Genomic DNA, 17,173 nt, shown 5'->3' with positions numbered 1-17,173 from the left:
TACAAAGGAGGAAACCTTAAAAATGTTAAATAACTCTACTGTTGACGTAGATAGATTGATGATACACAAATAGATGTTAATGTTACAAACTGATATACAAATTTAATATAGAATATACGTTATTTTATACAAATTATTTAGTACAGTTCTTTCGAGAGATTCAAAGGAGTGTCATATTTTTGTCTATGAATATTCTTCACTAATCGCTCTACTAATTACCATTCGACGAATTTCACTGGTGCCAGCGCCAATTTCATATAATTTGGCGTCTCTTAAAAATCTTCCAGTCGGATAATCATTTATGTAGCCATTTCCACCTAAAAGAAGTCTATGCATTTCAAGAAACATTTTAAATTAATACATTTTTATCGGAAATTAACATTATGAATAATTTACCAAGTATCTGAATTGCGTTCAACGCAGCATTAGTAGCACACTCGGCTATGTAAAGTATCACCGCGGCACAATCTTTTCGGTTTATATATCCTGCATCGCAAGATCTAGCTACAGAATACAAATAATTTCTGCAAACGCTTAAACTTGTATACATATTTGCTATTTTTTCCTGAAATATTAATGTCAATTTGAACTTTTAGAAATTTCGAGTATAGAACTTGTGAACAAGAAGAAAAACTAATTTTATACTTGGATCATTTGAAATTCTGCTATTCGTTTTCCAAATTGTGTCCTCGTATGTGCGTAATCAAATGCCACATCGCAACAAGCCTGAATAATTCTAACATGTAACATAACAAAATATAATAACTTTATAAAACTTAATACATTATCTTAATCTAAAATAAAAGATCTTACCCTAAAGGCCCCGCCGATAACGTTAGCCGTTCCAAATCTAGACCACTAAATAGTACGTAAACGCCTTTGTTTACTTCCCCGAGTATATTTGTAACTGTAATTATTCATTTATGAACAGAATATAACAAAATCATATAAGTTATTATTATATATAATTATTATATTATTTTATTATATGTAAATTACCAGGAACTTTACAATCTTCGAATACAAGTTCACCAGTGTTGGAACCTCGCATACCTAATTTATCTAACTTTTGAGCAGTACTAAAACCTTCGAAACCTCGTTCTATGATAAATGCCGTAACACCGTGTTGCGGTTTAGCCGCATTTGGATCCGTTTTCGCATAAACGACAAAAGTATCAGCATCGGGACCATTTGTGATCCAAAATTTATGACCGTTTAAAATGTAGTAGTCACCCTTTTTTTCGGCTTGCAATTTCATAGAAATTACGTCAGATCCAGATGTCGATTCTGACATGGCAAGTGCCCCGATATGCTCTCCACTACATAACTATAAAAGGTATATACGTAACAAGATTACACATTAGATATAAATTCGGACATTACCTTTGGTAAATATTTGTACTTCTGCTCTTCCGTCCCATTTCTGTGAATTTGATTAATGCACAAGTTTGAATGAGCGCCATAACTAAGACCTATAGCACCCGATGCCCTGCTCAATTCCTCTATAACGATAATATTATCTAAATACGTACCACCTGTACCACCGTATTCGGATTTTGCTGTTATTCCTAATAAACCTAATTTGCCAAGATTCTTCCAAAATTCCTGGAAATAATTTCTAAATAATTAATATAGCTGAAACAATATTTCATGCTTCCTTTAATGTTCGCTTACTTACACGGAGGTCGTCGAAATTATTTTTTTTATCGATCTCAGCCGCTTTTGGAGCAAGCTCCTTTTGTGCAAAATTAAATATTAATTGTCGAAGCTACAAAAAACAAGCATGCTTTACTTTATTAATACTCGTATCTGTGTTAATTGAATTCAATAAATGATGTAAATGGAAAAGATCAGGCTTCGGTTATAAGAGTAACGTAGATTATTAAAAAATGATTTGTTCCAAATATCATTTTAACAATGTTAGTATGCACGTATAATCACTCAATTCGAATTCTATTCTAATTTTACTAACCTCTTTCTGTTCTTTGTTTAGTCCAAAGATATCATCATCTACTGTATAATATTTTGAAGAATATCTCACATTAAATTTATTATTTGACTTTAAAAACTTCCATAAGAGGGGTCTCATAAATTTACTGGTGTAAAACTCCATGTTTTTAAAAATCTACTATGGATTTCAGAATTGTGTATATATAAAACTGAAAGGCAGCTTTAGCGGTATATATACGTATGTATGATAATTTTCTTATCTACTATTTTACATTTAATCAGTACTACTACTACCAGCAATACTACTAAATATTTACTAGTTGATATATTGAAATACATATCAGACATTTTCTTCCCAAAATTATATATATTTGTATGTATTTACATAAATAAAATTGTTATCATATTTCCGTTTTAATATTTCATGAAATATTAATATAGATTTTGTGACAATGTATCTAAAAACTAACATAAATTTTACATGTAAACTAATATGTACATACTTAGAATCTAACATGGCTTGCACACAGCGCTTACAAATAGCGCATATTATATTACGTTAAATTTGAGTGTGCTTTAAACGTGGTTCGTATCTAACGTCCACATCATATCAAAATATTACTGTTTACAAATCCATTTTTTTCCTATTTTATTTTACCACATATAATTAATAATTTTTATAGATTTCTATTACGTTACAATATCGGAACAATCAGATGAATATGATTCGATGAAATATAGGTTAAGAAAGTGTAGCGGTGAAATTATTTCTCCATCAAGTTGTTTTAATTCTTACGCTATAATATATACTTTTCATAAACAGAAAGATGGGAGAAATGAAAATTAATATTAAGTCGGAAACAAAATATAATAAAGTAGTAAAACATATTCAGGTATGATGGAGGTTGGACTGTGGTTTATTTAACAAAATTTATTATAAGCAATTAATTATAAAACTACTTTTTTATAGGATAAATGGAAACTTGTGCCTGCCTTCCTCAAGGGCAAAGGTTTAGTTAAGCAACATATTGATTCTTTTAACTACTTCATAAATGTGGAGATAAAAAAAATTATAAAAGCAAATGAGAAAGTACTTAGTGATGCGGATCCTTTATTTTATGTAAAGTAAGCAATATTATCTTGCATATTAATTACACACTATTATATTGCACCACTTACTACATTATTTTCTTTTGTAGATATTTGAACGTTCATGTAGGTCTACCAGATGTTGAGGAAGGTTTTAATGTAACACGTTCTACTACTCCACATGAATGTCGTTTAAGGGATTTAAATTATTCGGCTCCAATTACAGTTGATATTGAATATATAAGAGGTCACCAACCAATAATCAAAAATAATTTACTGATTGGCAGGTATAAACTAATAAATATCTTTGAACTATTAATAATTAAACAATATGAACTGAATTACCTGTTACTTTCCTAGAATGCCTATTATGTTAAGAAGTTCAAATTGTGTATTAACTGGTAAATCGCATTTTGAATTGTCAAAGATGAATGAATGTCCACATGATCCTGGTGGTTATTTTATAGTGAATGGTCAAGAAAAAGTAATTTTGATACAAGAACAAATGCTTAGAAATAGAATTATTTTAGAGGAAGATAGTAAGGGATGTATTGTAGCATCTTGTAATAGTTCCACTCATGAAAGAAAAACCAAGACTAACATAGTAGGAAAAGCTGGAAGATATTACATGAGACATAACATTTTTCAAGATGTAGGTACATTGCAGTTATGTGGTAAAACTTGTGTGAATAACGTTTAATGGAATATAAATATATTGTTGTATATAGGATATACCTGTGACAATAATATTTAAAGCAATGGGGATTGTGAGTGATCAAGAAATTATGCAACTTATTGGTACAGAAGAAGAATTTATGAAAAAGTTTGCACCCACTTTAGAAGAATGTCACGTTTTAAATGTATTTGCTCAAAATCAAGCATTAAGGTATTTCATTAAAAAGTATAAGAAGTATTAATGTATATTATGAACATTGATTACAAGCATTGTTTCAGGTTTCTTAGCAATAAAAGAAAGCAAAAAAGGTATTCAGTCATAAAAGCTAGTGTTACGGATGAAATGAAGGATATATTGGCAACCAATATTTTGTCGCATGTTCCTGTTGGTAATTTAGTAATTATAATCATAATATAATATCTAAAACGGTATTACTATGATATTTGGTGTTACAGGTTATAGATTTTAATTTTAAAATGAAGGCAACCTACATTGCTTTAATGATTCGTAAAGTTATGAAAGCACAATCTGATGGAAAACTTATAGATGATAGGGATTATTATGGAAATAAACGATTAGAACTGGCTGGTTCTTTATTGTCTTTGATGTTTGAAGATTTATTTAAAAGATTTAATTGGGAGGTATTATATATGATAATATTAAATAAGGATCATAGTTCAAATTATGATATTTAATGTTTGCAGTTAAAACAAATAGCTGATAAAAATATACCAAAAATTAAGGCTGCACAATTTGATATTGTAAAACATATGAGACAAGACCAAATTACCAATGGATTGGCTTTTGCCATATCATCTGTAAGTAAATAACTAAATTCAATATATAGATAAAAGTATGTTAATATCAGATTACACACAAAAAATATATTAAACAGGGTAATTGGACGATTAAACGATTTAAAATGGAACGGCATGGAGTTACGCAAGTGTTGTCTAGACTTTCTTATATTTCTGCACTTGGTATGATGACACGTGTTAATTCTCAATTTGAAAAAACCAGGAAAGTATCTGGTCCCCGATCTTTGCAACCATCTCAATGGGGAATGCTCTGTCCTAGTGATACTCCTGAAGGGGAAGTGAGTGTTACTTCCATACATATACTTCAATCGAGATTATTAATTATGATACATAAAATTATTTATACAATACTTTTTATAGGGTTGTGGTTTAGTTAAAAACCTAGCTCTTATGACACATATCACAACAGAAATTGATGAAGAACCAATTGTTAGATTGGCTTTTAATTTAGGAGTTGAAAACGTTAATATACTTGGTGGAGAAGAAATCAATAATAAAAAAGTTTACATGGTATTTTTAAATGGCAATATCCTGGGTATAGTAAAGAATTATCAGAGACTAGTAAATGTTTTTAGATTATTACGACGGAAAGGTCTAATTAATGGTTTCGTTTCTATACATACACAGCACCAGCATAGGTAATGTTTATCTAAAATTTATATAATATATGATATTACAATTTTGTATAATTGTTACAATGTTCATAGATGTATTCAAATTAGTTCTGATGGAGGACGATTATGTAGACCATACATTATTGTACAGAATGGTAATCCACTAATACAAGAAAAACATATAAAACTACTTGAACAAGGAATACGAAGTTTCGAAGATTTTTTACAAGAAGGTTGGTAAAAAATATAAGAAACAAAATTCTGTCATGTTTTTAATAATATTATGACATTATTATTAGGTTTAATTGAATATTTGGATGTGAACGAAGAAAATGATAGTTCTATTGCATTCAATGAATCACACATTAATGAGAAGACAACACATTTAGAAATTGAGCCATTTACATTACTTGGTGTTTGTGCTGGTCTAGTACCATATCCACATCACAATCAAAGTCCAAGAAATACTTATCAATGTGCTATGGGAAAGCAAGCAATGGGAACTATTGGTTATAATCAACGTAATCGTATCGATACATTGATGTATAATTTAGTTTATCCTCAAACACCTATGGTTAAATCCCGAACAATAGAACTAATAAACTTTGATAAACTACCTGCTGGTCAAAATGCAACAGTAGCTGTTATGTCTTATAGTGGCTACGATATTGAAGATGCTCTTATTTTAAACAAGGCTTCAATTGATAGAGGATTTGGTAGATGTTTAATATATCGAAATGCAAAATGTACATTAAAAAGATACGCAAATCAGACATACGATCGAATAATGGGTCCATTGATTGATTCCAATACAAAGAAACCTGTTTGGAAACATGACATAATCGATAGTGATGGAATTGCTGCACCTGGAGAAATGGTGGAAAATAGAAAGGTATAGTTTTAAACATTGGTAGTAACAAATAAGTTGAATTGCACATATTTACATAATTAGCAAGTTCATATATTTTTTCTTTTTGTAGGTAATGGTAAATAAATCATCGCCGGCCGCAAATATAGGTCCAGTGAATGCTGGTAATGTTCAAACGCAAACAGAATACAAAGATGTCCCAGTTGTTTTTAAAGGACCTGTTCCTGCTTATGTTGAGAAGGTTATGATTTCCAGTAATGCAGAAGATGCATTTTTAATTAAATTATTATTGCGACAAACTCGACGACCTGAGATAGGTGACAAATTTAGTAGTCGACATGGACAGAAGGGTGTAACTGGTATGTATTTACACATACTTTATCATTTAATTTTGCAAGTACATTAATATTACTATCAATCTTTATACACAGGATTAATTGTGGAACAGGAGGATATGCCATTTAATGATTATGGTATATGTCCTGATATGATAATGAATCCACATGGTTTTCCTTCACGTATGACAGTTGGGAAATTGATAGAATTACTTGCTGGTAAAGCTGGTGTTATAAAAGGAGAATTTCATTATGGCACAGGTACAATAATAAGAAATTATTGTTTTGATAATTTTTTAAAATACTAATTTATAACAATTTTCATTTTTATTTAGCATTTGGAGGTTCAAAAGTTAAAGATGTTTGTAACGAATTGGTAAAGCATGGTTATAATTACTTGGGCAAAGATATCTTCTACTCTGGTATTACAGGAGAACCATTACAAGCGTATATTTATTCTGGACCAGTAAGTCGATGATATCTTAATTTTTAATTTCAATTTAATATTGATCATGTACAGTTATAAGGATATAACTTAAAACATAGGTATATTATCAAAAATTGAAACATATGGTACAAGATAAAATGCATGCTCGAGCACGAGGACCAAGAGCTGTGTTAACGCGTCAACCAACGGAAGGTCGGGCCAAAGAAGGTGGTTTAAGATTAGGTGAAATGGAACGGGATTGTTTAATCGGATATGGTGCTAGTATGATGTTAATAGAAAGACTCATGATATCCAGTGATGCATTTGATGTTGATGTATGTAACAAATGTGGCTTGATGGCATATAGTGGTTGGTGTCACAGTTGTCGTTCTAGTTCATGTGTTTCTACGATTTCTATGCCCTATGCTTGCAAGTTACTTTTCCAAGAACTTCAATCTATGAACATTGTACCTCGTTTAACATTAAAAAATTATTGTGAGTAGTTTGAATCAAGGTTACTGATATTCATATGTAAATACAAGGTAACCCAGTTAAATGCGATCGCCTAAATATCTGCCTAAATAATTAAATATTACGTCACTTTACATTATGTTCTATTGTGGAAATGTGATCCTTGAAATAGCTTAAGATATTCAGGTGATTCCATTTAACTGGGACATTCTATATATTCACAGTATCTGTGTGTGTAATTTAATTTTGCTGAAATATTGATAAAAGTATTTTTTATTCGTTAAGTTACTTATAAAAATATATAAGGTAATTATTTTTTACTGGAAGACATTAAAACATAGATTTCTTTGAATCAATTAAATCATATCATTTGTAGTGTACTATATATGTAACTTATATACACACATATATAACAAATTTAATCAACAAGTTATTTTATAATTTTAACTACTGGAAAGCTTATTACATATGTGTATAATATATTAGCAAATGGGTTTTGACCATTTAATTTGTTGATACAATTACTTCAGCAAACAAACAGATTTCTGGAGTTTCAATATAATTCTTGCTTTGTATTAATTTTAATTCAATTTTTCTTGCAAGTTGGGATTCTTTATCTTGACATGCTAGTAAAAATTTTGAAAAAAGTTATTATCATTTATTTTATATCTTTATATAAGGAAATGATGAAGAACAAATACCTTCAGAATATTCATAAGTTTTTAGTAGGACACTGTATAAAGAATTTACAGTTTTTTCAATGGCAGTTTTCATATCATTTTGCAAATACGTGTGAGCTAAAAATAGAGCAGCAAAAAGATCTCCAGAACCTGTAAAACTAGCTGGTATTTTTGGAATATTGATTTTTATTAATTTATTCTCTGAAATTAAAATAAATTTTATATGAATTTGGTATTTTCAAAAATTTTATTTAGTCTAAGTGTCAATCTTAATTACTTCATTACCTTTATTTGTACTAATTATTGCTGTTAGTTTATCATTAATTTCTGTTGATGAGACAGCTACTGTTTGGGGGCCAATTTTATGTAATACAGTTACAGCATCTTGTAATTCAGACATTGTATTGATTTTTATGTTACTTAATAATCTATAATAATTAAAATGATATTATACATTTAATTTATATTAGATTTATCAATGTCTATAACTTACTCCAATTCAAATTGATTTGGTACTACAATATCAGCCAATGGTACTATTTCTTCTCTATAAATTTCTTTCAATGCTTCAGGAACATACATTTTTCCATTATCTCCCATAACAGGATCACATACTTTTATTAAGAAGTGTATGATTAATAAAATAATATTTTTAACAAATATTACTTATTTATGTAAATTGTTTACCATATATAATATTTGGATTTTTATGTTTTAATACACGAACTACTTCCGCTATTTTTTTTAAAAATGAAGCAGAACCAACATATCCAGTAAGTAAATGAGTATAATTATCTAAATTATTTTGTACTAAACCATTTATTAATTCCTCTGTAAAGTAATTATAGTATAAATTTAGTAAAGTATACTGTAAAGTAATTAAAGTATAAATTTAAGAAATATTTAAACTATTTTTTATTGATTACATTCTTTAAACAAATTCTATATTACCTAAATCTTTGTCATTTAGTACTTGGCCTTTGAAGACCTTGTAGCCAGTATGATTGGAAAGCTGAACAGAATTAATTGCATCCACTTCAAAGCCCAGCAGCTAAATAGAACAGATTATGATTTTATATTTTTTATTTTGTGCCCAAGCGATTGCAACTTTATTGTTAAAAATATTATTCATGTAATTATTAAATAAACATGTAATGAAGCATGAAAATCATTTTTAAAGTACGAAAGAATGAACTTGCTGATAAAACATTGGTGATAAGACGGTGATAAGAATATGGTTTCTATAATAAAGAACATATTGTTTACCTGTAAAGGAAATACTGCACTTTTATTACCAACGTAACCAGATACTACATGACTTTGTATCGAAAGAATTCGTGGTGTTTTTTTAAAACACATGCTTGATCAGCTGATATTTAAATACAATTTACAGAACGTGATGAAACTACCTATTCAATACTTTTTCTTTGGTATAATTTGTTTACACCTCACACCCTTTTAATCCAGAGAGATGATATAAAGATACGCGAAAGAATGCAAGAACGCAAGTCATATATTACCGTGCAACTGGATGCGATATGACAACAGAAAGAGAACGCTACATAGAGGCGTCTTCTATTCTTGTCTAATTAGGCATGACACTAACGTCGCACAGTTGATCAGTGTATTATACTTATAGATTTACTATACGAGTGTGCATGTGTTATTAGACAAGGACGCAAGAAGTCTCTAGTGTTCTTCTTCTATTCCTGTATCGCTTTTTCAACTCTTTCTTTACCTCTATCTTTATATCACTATGATTTAGTGCCACTAAATACTTTATTATACATATGTATATTTATATAATGCTTCAGAGGTACATAATATTTTTTGCTATCTTTCAGTATTTTATTATTATTGGTGCATTGAATCTTTCATCGAGGCTGTTTTCATGTAACAAATCTTTTTTTAGATGTAATATGTAGCAAATACACGTAATATCTCGTAATTTTAGCATACGTAAAATATATAAAATATATAAGATTTAGCATCCAATGTATTTCTCTGTTACACATTCTAAAAGTTTTAGAGCCCGCCACGCTGATGGCATTCTGACTATTTTTGTGTCAATTTCAACGTTACCGATTCGATTCCATCAGAGAGGAAATATTTGATACAAAATCAGATTATAATATGTATCGCCATAGTAATTATATTTAAAATCAAATGCAATGCAAGTTACAGTATTTTATACATCTTAGTGTATTTTTATATAACATATAAATATTACATTTTAATAATTATTGAAAGAGTAAATTTTTCTAGAGTAAATATATATTATATGGCTGATGGTAAAGAAAATATTTAATGTAACGATCGAGTAACTTAAAAAAATTGTAGTATTTTTAATAACGCATCTATTTTAATGTTATTTCATGATTTGTTTGTACAGCTAAGAAAAGTATGGCGGCGTGGGAAGGCGAAAAATTTCAAGAAATCGGGAATGCCGATGATATCGAAGAGAACTTTAATAACATTCTCGTGACACATGATCTTCAAGATTGTCTGGATGATAGTTTAGATTTAACCAGTTTTGGGAAAGTGTATGAAGAAAGTGGTGTATTTGATTACGAGAAGTATTCCGATGACGATGCTCCTATAGACGAAAAACTATCAAATAATAATGTTACCGAGTAAGATCACATAAACTTTTAATATTTATTACTTTGTTTATAATACAAACTTCCTTTATATGAGCTAGATACAAATATTAGAAAATCAGTGAGTAAGATATACATTATTAACCTCTTAATTTGTAACAGCAAACAGTGTTTTGTATGACGTCCTTATAAGGATATAAGATATATAACGTATTTTGAAATTAGATTTTTGCTTTTCAGTGTAAAATTTTGTATTTATACAGTGAACGAAAGTCCTTTATACATTATTGGAGTTTTTAATGAATATATTTAATTATACAAAATTTAATTAATTTCATTTTCTTTCAATTATAGTTCAGAATATATTTTTTCAGTTAAGTGTATTTTATATTTAATAACTTGTGTTACTATTTTAATAATTTCGTATACTTTTGTATTACTGTGTGGCAATTAATATTTTATCATTCAAAGTATTTTTATTAATAATGTAAATACAATTGTTGGCATGACATATATGTATATAAATATATATTAATATAGGTCAATACATTCAATCAATCCTCATGAAATTTATATGCGTATCCATTCTGGCCGAGATGATATTTCAACAAGTAAATCTTCACATACAACTACTGCAATTCAAAGCATAGTTCCAGATGCAAATCAGAAGCATATTGGTCGATATACCTGTGAATATGAAGGTTGTAATAGGACATATAGTACAGTTGGTAATCTACGTACCCATATGAAAACACATAAAGGTAAAAATTTTATGTATGCATATATCTTAATTTATGAATAAAACATAGATTTTTCATAAAAGGTTAATTTTTACTAAGTTTGTATAAACAAGGAATAAAAAGATCTTTTATATTATTAATATCTAATGTGCTTTATATGTAGCAGCATGTCATGATAATTTTATTTTATACTTCTCAATTACTTAAAATATCAATGGTAATGCTTTAAAATTGTTCTTATCTTATTTGTGTAATAAAATAAAATTATTATATGCTTTGCATGTTATGCTTGTAGTATAATGTTTATATTAATTTGTCTTTCCTTCTTTTTGCCTGCTAAGTCTGAGGAAAATAAGGTAAGCTTATGAAATGTTATCAATTGGTGTGGTACTTGTTATTAATGAATAAAAAGGTATAAAGTCTGCTCATGTTTTACAAACTTTTCATGTATACTTTCTATTGGTTATAAAGTCATCAATGCTGGTATAAAGGGAACGCTTCGACCTGCATGGCTTTCAGATACTGCAAGCAATAGGTAGCCCAGCAAACTTTTTATGTGGAAGGAATTCTCAAAACTTTCAGGCGAGTATCGATTTAAATGTGCAGAACCAAGTTGTGGCAAGGCATTTCTTACGTCGTACAGCCTTAAGATTCATATTAGAGTACACACAAAAGTGAAACCATTTGAATGCAACCACAAAGGCTGTGAAAAAGCATTCAATACCCTTTACAGACTGAGAGCTCACCAAAGACTTCACAGTGGCAACACATTTAATTGCGAAGAGACTGGATGTGTTAAATTTTTCACTACTCTAAGTGATCTCAAGAAACATATACGTACTCATACTCAAGAAAGACCTTACAAGTATGTTTTTTGATACTTTTCAACTGATTTTCATCTTCAGCAATGTGCTGAATATAAACACACATTACAGAAATTTTAATATACAATTGCAACTGAAACACTAAAACTATGGATTTGGTTTTGCACTATTCAATTTGTATAATCTCTTCTATCTTATATCAAATGTGAATTACATAAAGCAGACTACATATGCATATAATATGTATAATGGATAAAAACATTATTTTTTTAGATGTAGGGAAAAAGGATGTGGTAAGGCTTTTACAGCATCACATCATTTGAAAACGCACAGAAGAACACATACGGGAGAACGACCTTATGTATGTACTGTAGGCAATTGCAAACGATCCTTCACCACACCGCATAGTTTAAAGAGTCACTTGAAGACTCATAAGAGAACGACTGATATCGACGAAACGGTACATAACAAATTTTGCAGGGTTATTATGCAGTTTTCAATGTTTCTATCGTATTGTGTTACTTTATTACAGAAACACGAAGTCAATAAAGATGATTACAGAAACCAAAGAAACAGTGAGATATTGAAAACCGAAATCGATGTTGATGAAATAACGTCGAGAAATACAAATGTGCCATGTTATGCCATTATACCGTTATCTTCTAGCAATACACAAAATAAGGAAAGTATTACTTATTTATCTATTGAAAATCCAAATGATCAGTCATCTTCTACAAATGATATGATAGATATCTTAAATCAAAACAGACTAACCAAAGAACTTGATTATAACATCACTAACAAAGATGCTGAAAATTTAAATAAATCAACAAATGTCACTGTTCTTGCGTCGGAAAATATTGTCATAGATAATTTTACCGGGCATACAATTGATAATTTTAATAATAATGAAAGTTATGACAAATTTAAAATATTCAATGAAGTAAATAATTCGAATTTACAACGGGAGCAAAATCAACAATATAGTTCTAATCCTTCAACGAAAGTGCAAGATAGCAAGGCAAATAATACAAATAAGTCCAATTCACTAAATTTGGAGCAAAAAATTATACAAGACGGCCTACAAAATACTATTGTTCACATCTCAGAAGGAACGAATTTTACAAGTGATGTGCAACAATATGTAAATGACAATACTATTGCTAAGAAAGTTTATGATAATAAAACAAATGTAAGTGCGGTTGCTGAAAACAATAATGCGACTTTGTACAACACAAATTCTGTTACTAGTCATGTATCAAATATAATTAGTTCCTCTAGTGAGACTCAACTCTTTGATAGTGAGATAGGAAATTTACCATTTATTAATGATAGTTTACGAACTGGATCTCTTAATGAAGTTGAACATGTATTGAATTGTAATGTTATTACAACTACGCAGTCGGAAGCTATTGAACTAGCCATAGCATCCGAGGAGGAAATACCTTCTCCCTGGATAGATGTCATGGCATTGGCAACACCATCTGCTTTAAGGCGGCAGTCCTGGTCGGAATTGAACGCTTTTCCAACAGCGGTTCACTCATTAGTCGATTTAGTTGAACCGGAACCGTATCCTTTACAGATAGAAAATGACTTGCAACCACTACAAGTAAATAATGTAAATTTAGTAGACGTGGAAAACATTAATACCGAATGTACCGAAGTCACATGTTGTAAAGAGAACGATAAAGATAAAGAAAGCGAAAATAGAATAAAAATAAAAAAAAGTAGAAATATCCTACAGGAGATTACAGCCGAAGCAGATATATGCAAATGTATTGATTGTAAATGTGATCATCTACAAAATTGTCAAAATTGCTCAAACAATACAATTCCTGAAATGGCTAAAAAGCATGTTTCATCGAAAATAGTAGATGATTTAGTGTCCTGTATACAAAGCGAATGTGTTTGCGACAATGAGCCCGGTGGTTGTGGGTCTTGTTGTGTTGTGATATGTTTAAAAACATTGCAGCAATTGCAAAAAGTATTCAGTCGTAATTGCTGTAAAAGTACTAACAGTATAACGTGTTGTAGAGAAAAATTGTTATCCCCATTAATGAAGTGCCAGTTAACAAAAAACCAATGAGGCAAATACTTTAGTGTGTAACTAGTCATGTCGAAAGAAATATTTTTACATAAATATTGAATAAGAATCTGTTATTTATCGTAATATATAAGCTAATTTTTCTTATAAATGTCAATGTTTAAAAATTTTGTCTAGAACAATCGAGAGTATGGGACTGTGTGTATATATTTGTATTATGTTTCAAGATTTTGTTATATAGATGCAATATGTAAATGTTATATATTTTTAAAGTATGTCAATTTATTTGTAGATTTTTTACTTAAAAGTTTTTAAATGTACATCGCTGTTGAATAGTTTTGAATAGTTTATAGAAAAGGAAAAATTGCATTGTGTGCTGTAAAAAATAGAAAAATGTCATTGTAAGAAACGAAAATGCCAAATTTGATATTTGTATATTAAGACGAGGATATAACATATTTTAATGTGCAATTACCATGTACATACAATTCTTATACATAATGATTGTTGTAAGATACTTAAATTCATGTAATATTGGGAATCAACAATATTTATGGATTTATGTAGTATTTAGAAAAAATAAATTATCTGTGACCATGCGAGTGTGTGATGTACTAAACATATTAATAGTTGAAAAAATAAAATATTTATTGTTTATCAACTGTTTTCTAATGTACAACGCTCAGAAGGGAGGTGATTCATCAACTTAAGGAGATTAATTATAAAAAAAGTGTGACGAAGTATGAAAATAATGTTAATGTTGTTAAATATATGAATTTTTGAATTTCTTACAAAGTAAATCACAGAAATTTTTTAGTCTTTGTTGTATTAAAAGTACTTGTTAAATGTAACAAAAAATCAAAACTTACTTTAAAGTATGTCTTATGGAAAAAAGATTGTTTGATTAAATAAAATTTTACTAACGTGTAATAAATTATTACATAAAAGTACGTATTGTTATTTTCTTTCTATAATAAGTTTGATTACATGTATGCATACATATATATATATATATACACGCACAGGCGTGCTCGCGCTCGCGTATATATAATATAGCTGTATAGCTTTAATATTACTGTATTTTCATGTAGGAGTATGACAGAAACATGGAAAATATGTTGCCTAAGGATTTAATGTTATACAGTTTGATATTTTAATTTATACACAATAGTCGCACAATGTTTACTGCACAGCTTGTACTAAAGCTTCTGCAACTTCAACCGCAATTGCTGCTTCAGCCTTATCTTGTTCCGACGATGCAGATGAAAGCTGTTGCTGAGCTTTACTAAGAAGTTCTCTAGCTGCAGTTCCATCAAGATTTTCCACGGGGTGAGCTTCTTCCGCCAAAATCTATCAATATTTTTTAATTTGCAATATTTTAGGGTAGAATAACATTAAAAACTATTTAACAGTTTGCTGCTCTTATTTAAATAATATAATATATCAAATATATACCTGTACGCTGTTGTTTTCATTTATAGTGACTGTCCCTGAAGAAACAAAAACTTTTTTGACTGTCCCATCTTCTTCGTATACTGTGACTACGCCTGGTTTTAATACAGCCAAGGTAGGAACATGTTTTGGTAAAATACCAAAAGAACCAGAAAATGATGGTACATCTACTTGTCTAATCACACTTTCATTATAAAATACCTGTAACACAATTTCATTAGAAATTCATAAAATTGAAATTTAAAAGAATATGTACATGAAAAAACCATGTGTTCATTTATACCTGATTAGCCCCAGCCAATGTAAACTTCATTTCATTGCTAACGGGTGCATCGGCGTAAGTTCTTTTTTGATTACGAATATATTTTAAATAAGGGCGTAAATTGCGTGCGATAGTAGCCATTTTAATATACTGTAACAAAAAATTATTCGTGAAGTTTTATGTAAAGTTGTATAAAATGATAACTGGAACTGGTTACATCACAATTCGATCTACATGTATTGTTCATCTCTTACATTTAAACGAGTTAAAGAGACAAGATACATATATGGAAGGCAATTAAATTTGACTGCAAGTTCAATACATTCATCTTCTAGATTTATTTAAATATCCCCCATACTGTAAATACTTACGTTATGGCAGTTATCGAAGATGTAAGTAGAAATTGGTATCAGCCACTGCAAGGAGGCAGACGAAATCCAAACCAATTAATACATATACATAGTACCAAGTAGTACAGATGACAAGGTTTTTATTATGCTCAAACGATGGCGTTACTATCGAAATGTTTCAGTAACGTCCTCTTTATTGCCTACAGTTGCTAGATTTAAATAAAGCTGCGCGAATTCAAGTTCTCTTAACGAAAATAATTAACTTGATTGAAATAAAAGTGTTCAAGAAATTCAGTCTGTGTCTCTGACATGCAAAATTAACAAAACTTTTGCATTTAGAAAAAAACTTCACACGTGAGTTACTTGTAATTTTTTATTTAACCACACAATGTTCATATATATACATATGTATGTATGTATATATGTACATGGCTGTTATTACTTCTTCATGTGTGTTAGCAGGTGCTGGTATCATTTATGTAATACATTCAATTTGTATAATACATCTTATATCTAGATCGATTTTTACATATTTTACATACGGTTCTAATTTCTTGTTAGCTATTTAAAAACAACATCAAAGAAATTACTTTAAAGGCTTATACTTTAACCAGAGCTTTATGTATCACAACGAATAATTATCAGAATCAATGAAACACGTTGAAGCTTGACTATAACTTTGTTGTTTCGTTCGTTCTTACCGTGCATAATGCATGATATTTTCTGAAAAGTGTTGTCCGTGGTAATACAGCTTCTAGCTATAGATGTCTGCTGGGATAACTCCGGTTTTTCTCCTAATTTAGATGCGTGGAAGAAAAATCGGAGTCCGATCGTCGGGACTTGAGAACCCGAGTCCCGAACGTTCGTAAGTTAAGGCGCTAACCACTGCGTTGTCGTCGTCTAGTACTACTTAGTATCGAGTGATGATGTATTTGCTCGTCGAGTGTCGTTACATATCCTATGATGCGTACTT

At 29.6% G+C, this 17,173-nt stretch overlaps 5 protein-coding genes across 11 annotated transcripts; 2 read left to right on the top strand and 3 right to left on the bottom strand.

Moving 5' to 3' along the window:
- Nucleotides 1-76: 76 nt before the first annotated feature.
- LOC100741594 (isovaleryl-CoA dehydrogenase, mitochondrial) lies at nt 77-2,771 on the bottom strand. 2 transcript variants are annotated; one of them, XM_033322855.1, is made up of 9 exons: nt 2,454-2,771; nt 1,973-2,159; nt 1,679-1,768; nt 1,384-1,605; nt 1,000-1,327; nt 814-907; nt 646-736; nt 397-565; nt 77-317 (listed from the first exon to the last, which is right to left on the bottom strand). In XM_033322855.1, exons 2-9 carry the CDS (start codon nt 2,111-2,113, stop codon nt 184-186), a joined length of 1,269 nt encoding a protein of 422 aa, XP_033178746.1. In that variant the 5' UTR covers nt 2,114-2,159; nt 2,454-2,771; the 3' UTR covers nt 77-183. The 2 variants fall into 2 exon arrangements, with proteins under 2 accessions (XP_033178746.1, XP_024226013.1); XM_024370245.2 differs by lacking the exon at nt 2,454-2,771 and having other exon boundaries at nt 1,973-2,197.
- A 6-nt stretch (nt 2,772-2,777) lies between these two features.
- Nucleotides 2,778-7,628, top strand: LOC100741476 (DNA-directed RNA polymerase III subunit RPC2). Of its 2 annotated transcripts, none has more exons than XM_003492350.4 (16): nt 2,778-2,843; nt 2,921-3,075; nt 3,150-3,326; nt 3,400-3,691; nt 3,768-3,925; nt 3,994-4,099; nt 4,171-4,356; nt 4,420-4,533; nt 4,611-4,811; nt 4,894-5,171; nt 5,241-5,380; nt 5,447-6,039; nt 6,128-6,374; nt 6,447-6,611; nt 6,686-6,816; nt 6,897-7,628. In XM_003492350.4, exons 1-16 carry the CDS (start codon nt 2,778-2,780, stop codon nt 7,278-7,280), a joined length of 3,393 nt encoding a protein of 1,130 aa, XP_003492398.1. In that variant the 3' UTR covers nt 7,281-7,628. The 2 variants fall into 2 exon arrangements, with proteins under 2 accessions (XP_003492398.1, XP_012245455.1); XM_012390032.1 differs by having other exon boundaries at nt 2,834-2,854; nt 6,897-7,280.
- LOC100741357 (pyridoxal kinase) lies at nt 7,568-9,564 on the bottom strand. The gene is made up of 7 exons (XM_003492349.4): nt 9,195-9,564; nt 8,880-8,979; nt 8,616-8,759; nt 8,422-8,542; nt 8,214-8,356; nt 7,950-8,129; nt 7,568-7,874 (listed from the first exon to the last, which is right to left on the bottom strand). The coding sequence occupies exons 1-7, from the start codon at nt 9,285-9,287 to the stop codon at nt 7,753-7,755; spliced, it is 903 nt and encodes a 300-aa protein (XP_003492397.1). The 5' UTR covers nt 9,288-9,564; the 3' UTR covers nt 7,568-7,752.
- A 282-nt stretch (nt 9,565-9,846) lies between these two features.
- On the top strand, nt 9,847-14,894 carry LOC100741031 (zinc finger protein 148). 5 transcript variants are annotated; one of them, XM_033322854.1, is made up of 7 exons: nt 9,847-9,862; nt 9,952-10,106; nt 10,321-10,561; nt 11,069-11,289; nt 11,851-12,133; nt 12,366-12,552; nt 12,625-14,894. In XM_033322854.1, exons 2-7 carry the CDS (start codon nt 10,100-10,102, stop codon nt 14,176-14,178), a joined length of 2,493 nt encoding a protein of 830 aa, XP_033178745.1. In that variant the 5' UTR covers nt 9,847-9,862; nt 9,952-10,099; the 3' UTR covers nt 14,179-14,894. The 5 variants fall into 5 exon arrangements, with proteins under 5 accessions (XP_033178745.1, XP_033178744.1, XP_012245475.1 ...); XM_033322853.1 differs by lacking the exons at nt 9,847-9,862; nt 9,952-10,106 and adding an exon at nt 10,195-10,219; XM_012390054.3 differs by lacking the exons at nt 9,847-9,862; nt 9,952-10,106; nt 10,321-10,561 and adding an exon at nt 11,610-11,624 and having other exon boundaries at nt 11,163-11,289; nt 11,788-12,133.
- Nucleotides 14,895-15,250: 356 nt separating this feature from the next.
- On the bottom strand, nt 15,251-16,380 carry LOC100741153 (ATP synthase subunit delta, mitochondrial). The gene is made up of 4 exons (XM_003492347.4): nt 16,222-16,380; nt 15,872-16,000; nt 15,592-15,789; nt 15,251-15,486 (listed from the first exon to the last, which is right to left on the bottom strand). The coding sequence occupies exons 2-4, from the start codon at nt 15,989-15,991 to the stop codon at nt 15,319-15,321; spliced, it is 486 nt and encodes a 161-aa protein (XP_003492395.1). The 5' UTR covers nt 15,992-16,000; nt 16,222-16,380; the 3' UTR covers nt 15,251-15,318.
- Nucleotides 16,381-17,173: the final 793 nt, after the last annotated feature.

The sequence above is a fragment of the Bombus impatiens genome, unplaced genomic scaffold, assembly GCF_000188095.3.
Source record: "Bombus impatiens unplaced genomic scaffold, BIMP_2.2 scf_0675, whole genome shotgun sequence".
Taxonomy (NCBI): Eukaryota; Metazoa; Arthropoda; class Insecta; order Hymenoptera; family Apidae; genus Bombus; species Bombus impatiens.
The sequence above is the reverse complement of the archived record's forward strand: the minus strand, read 5'-3'. Positions and strand labels throughout refer to the sequence as shown.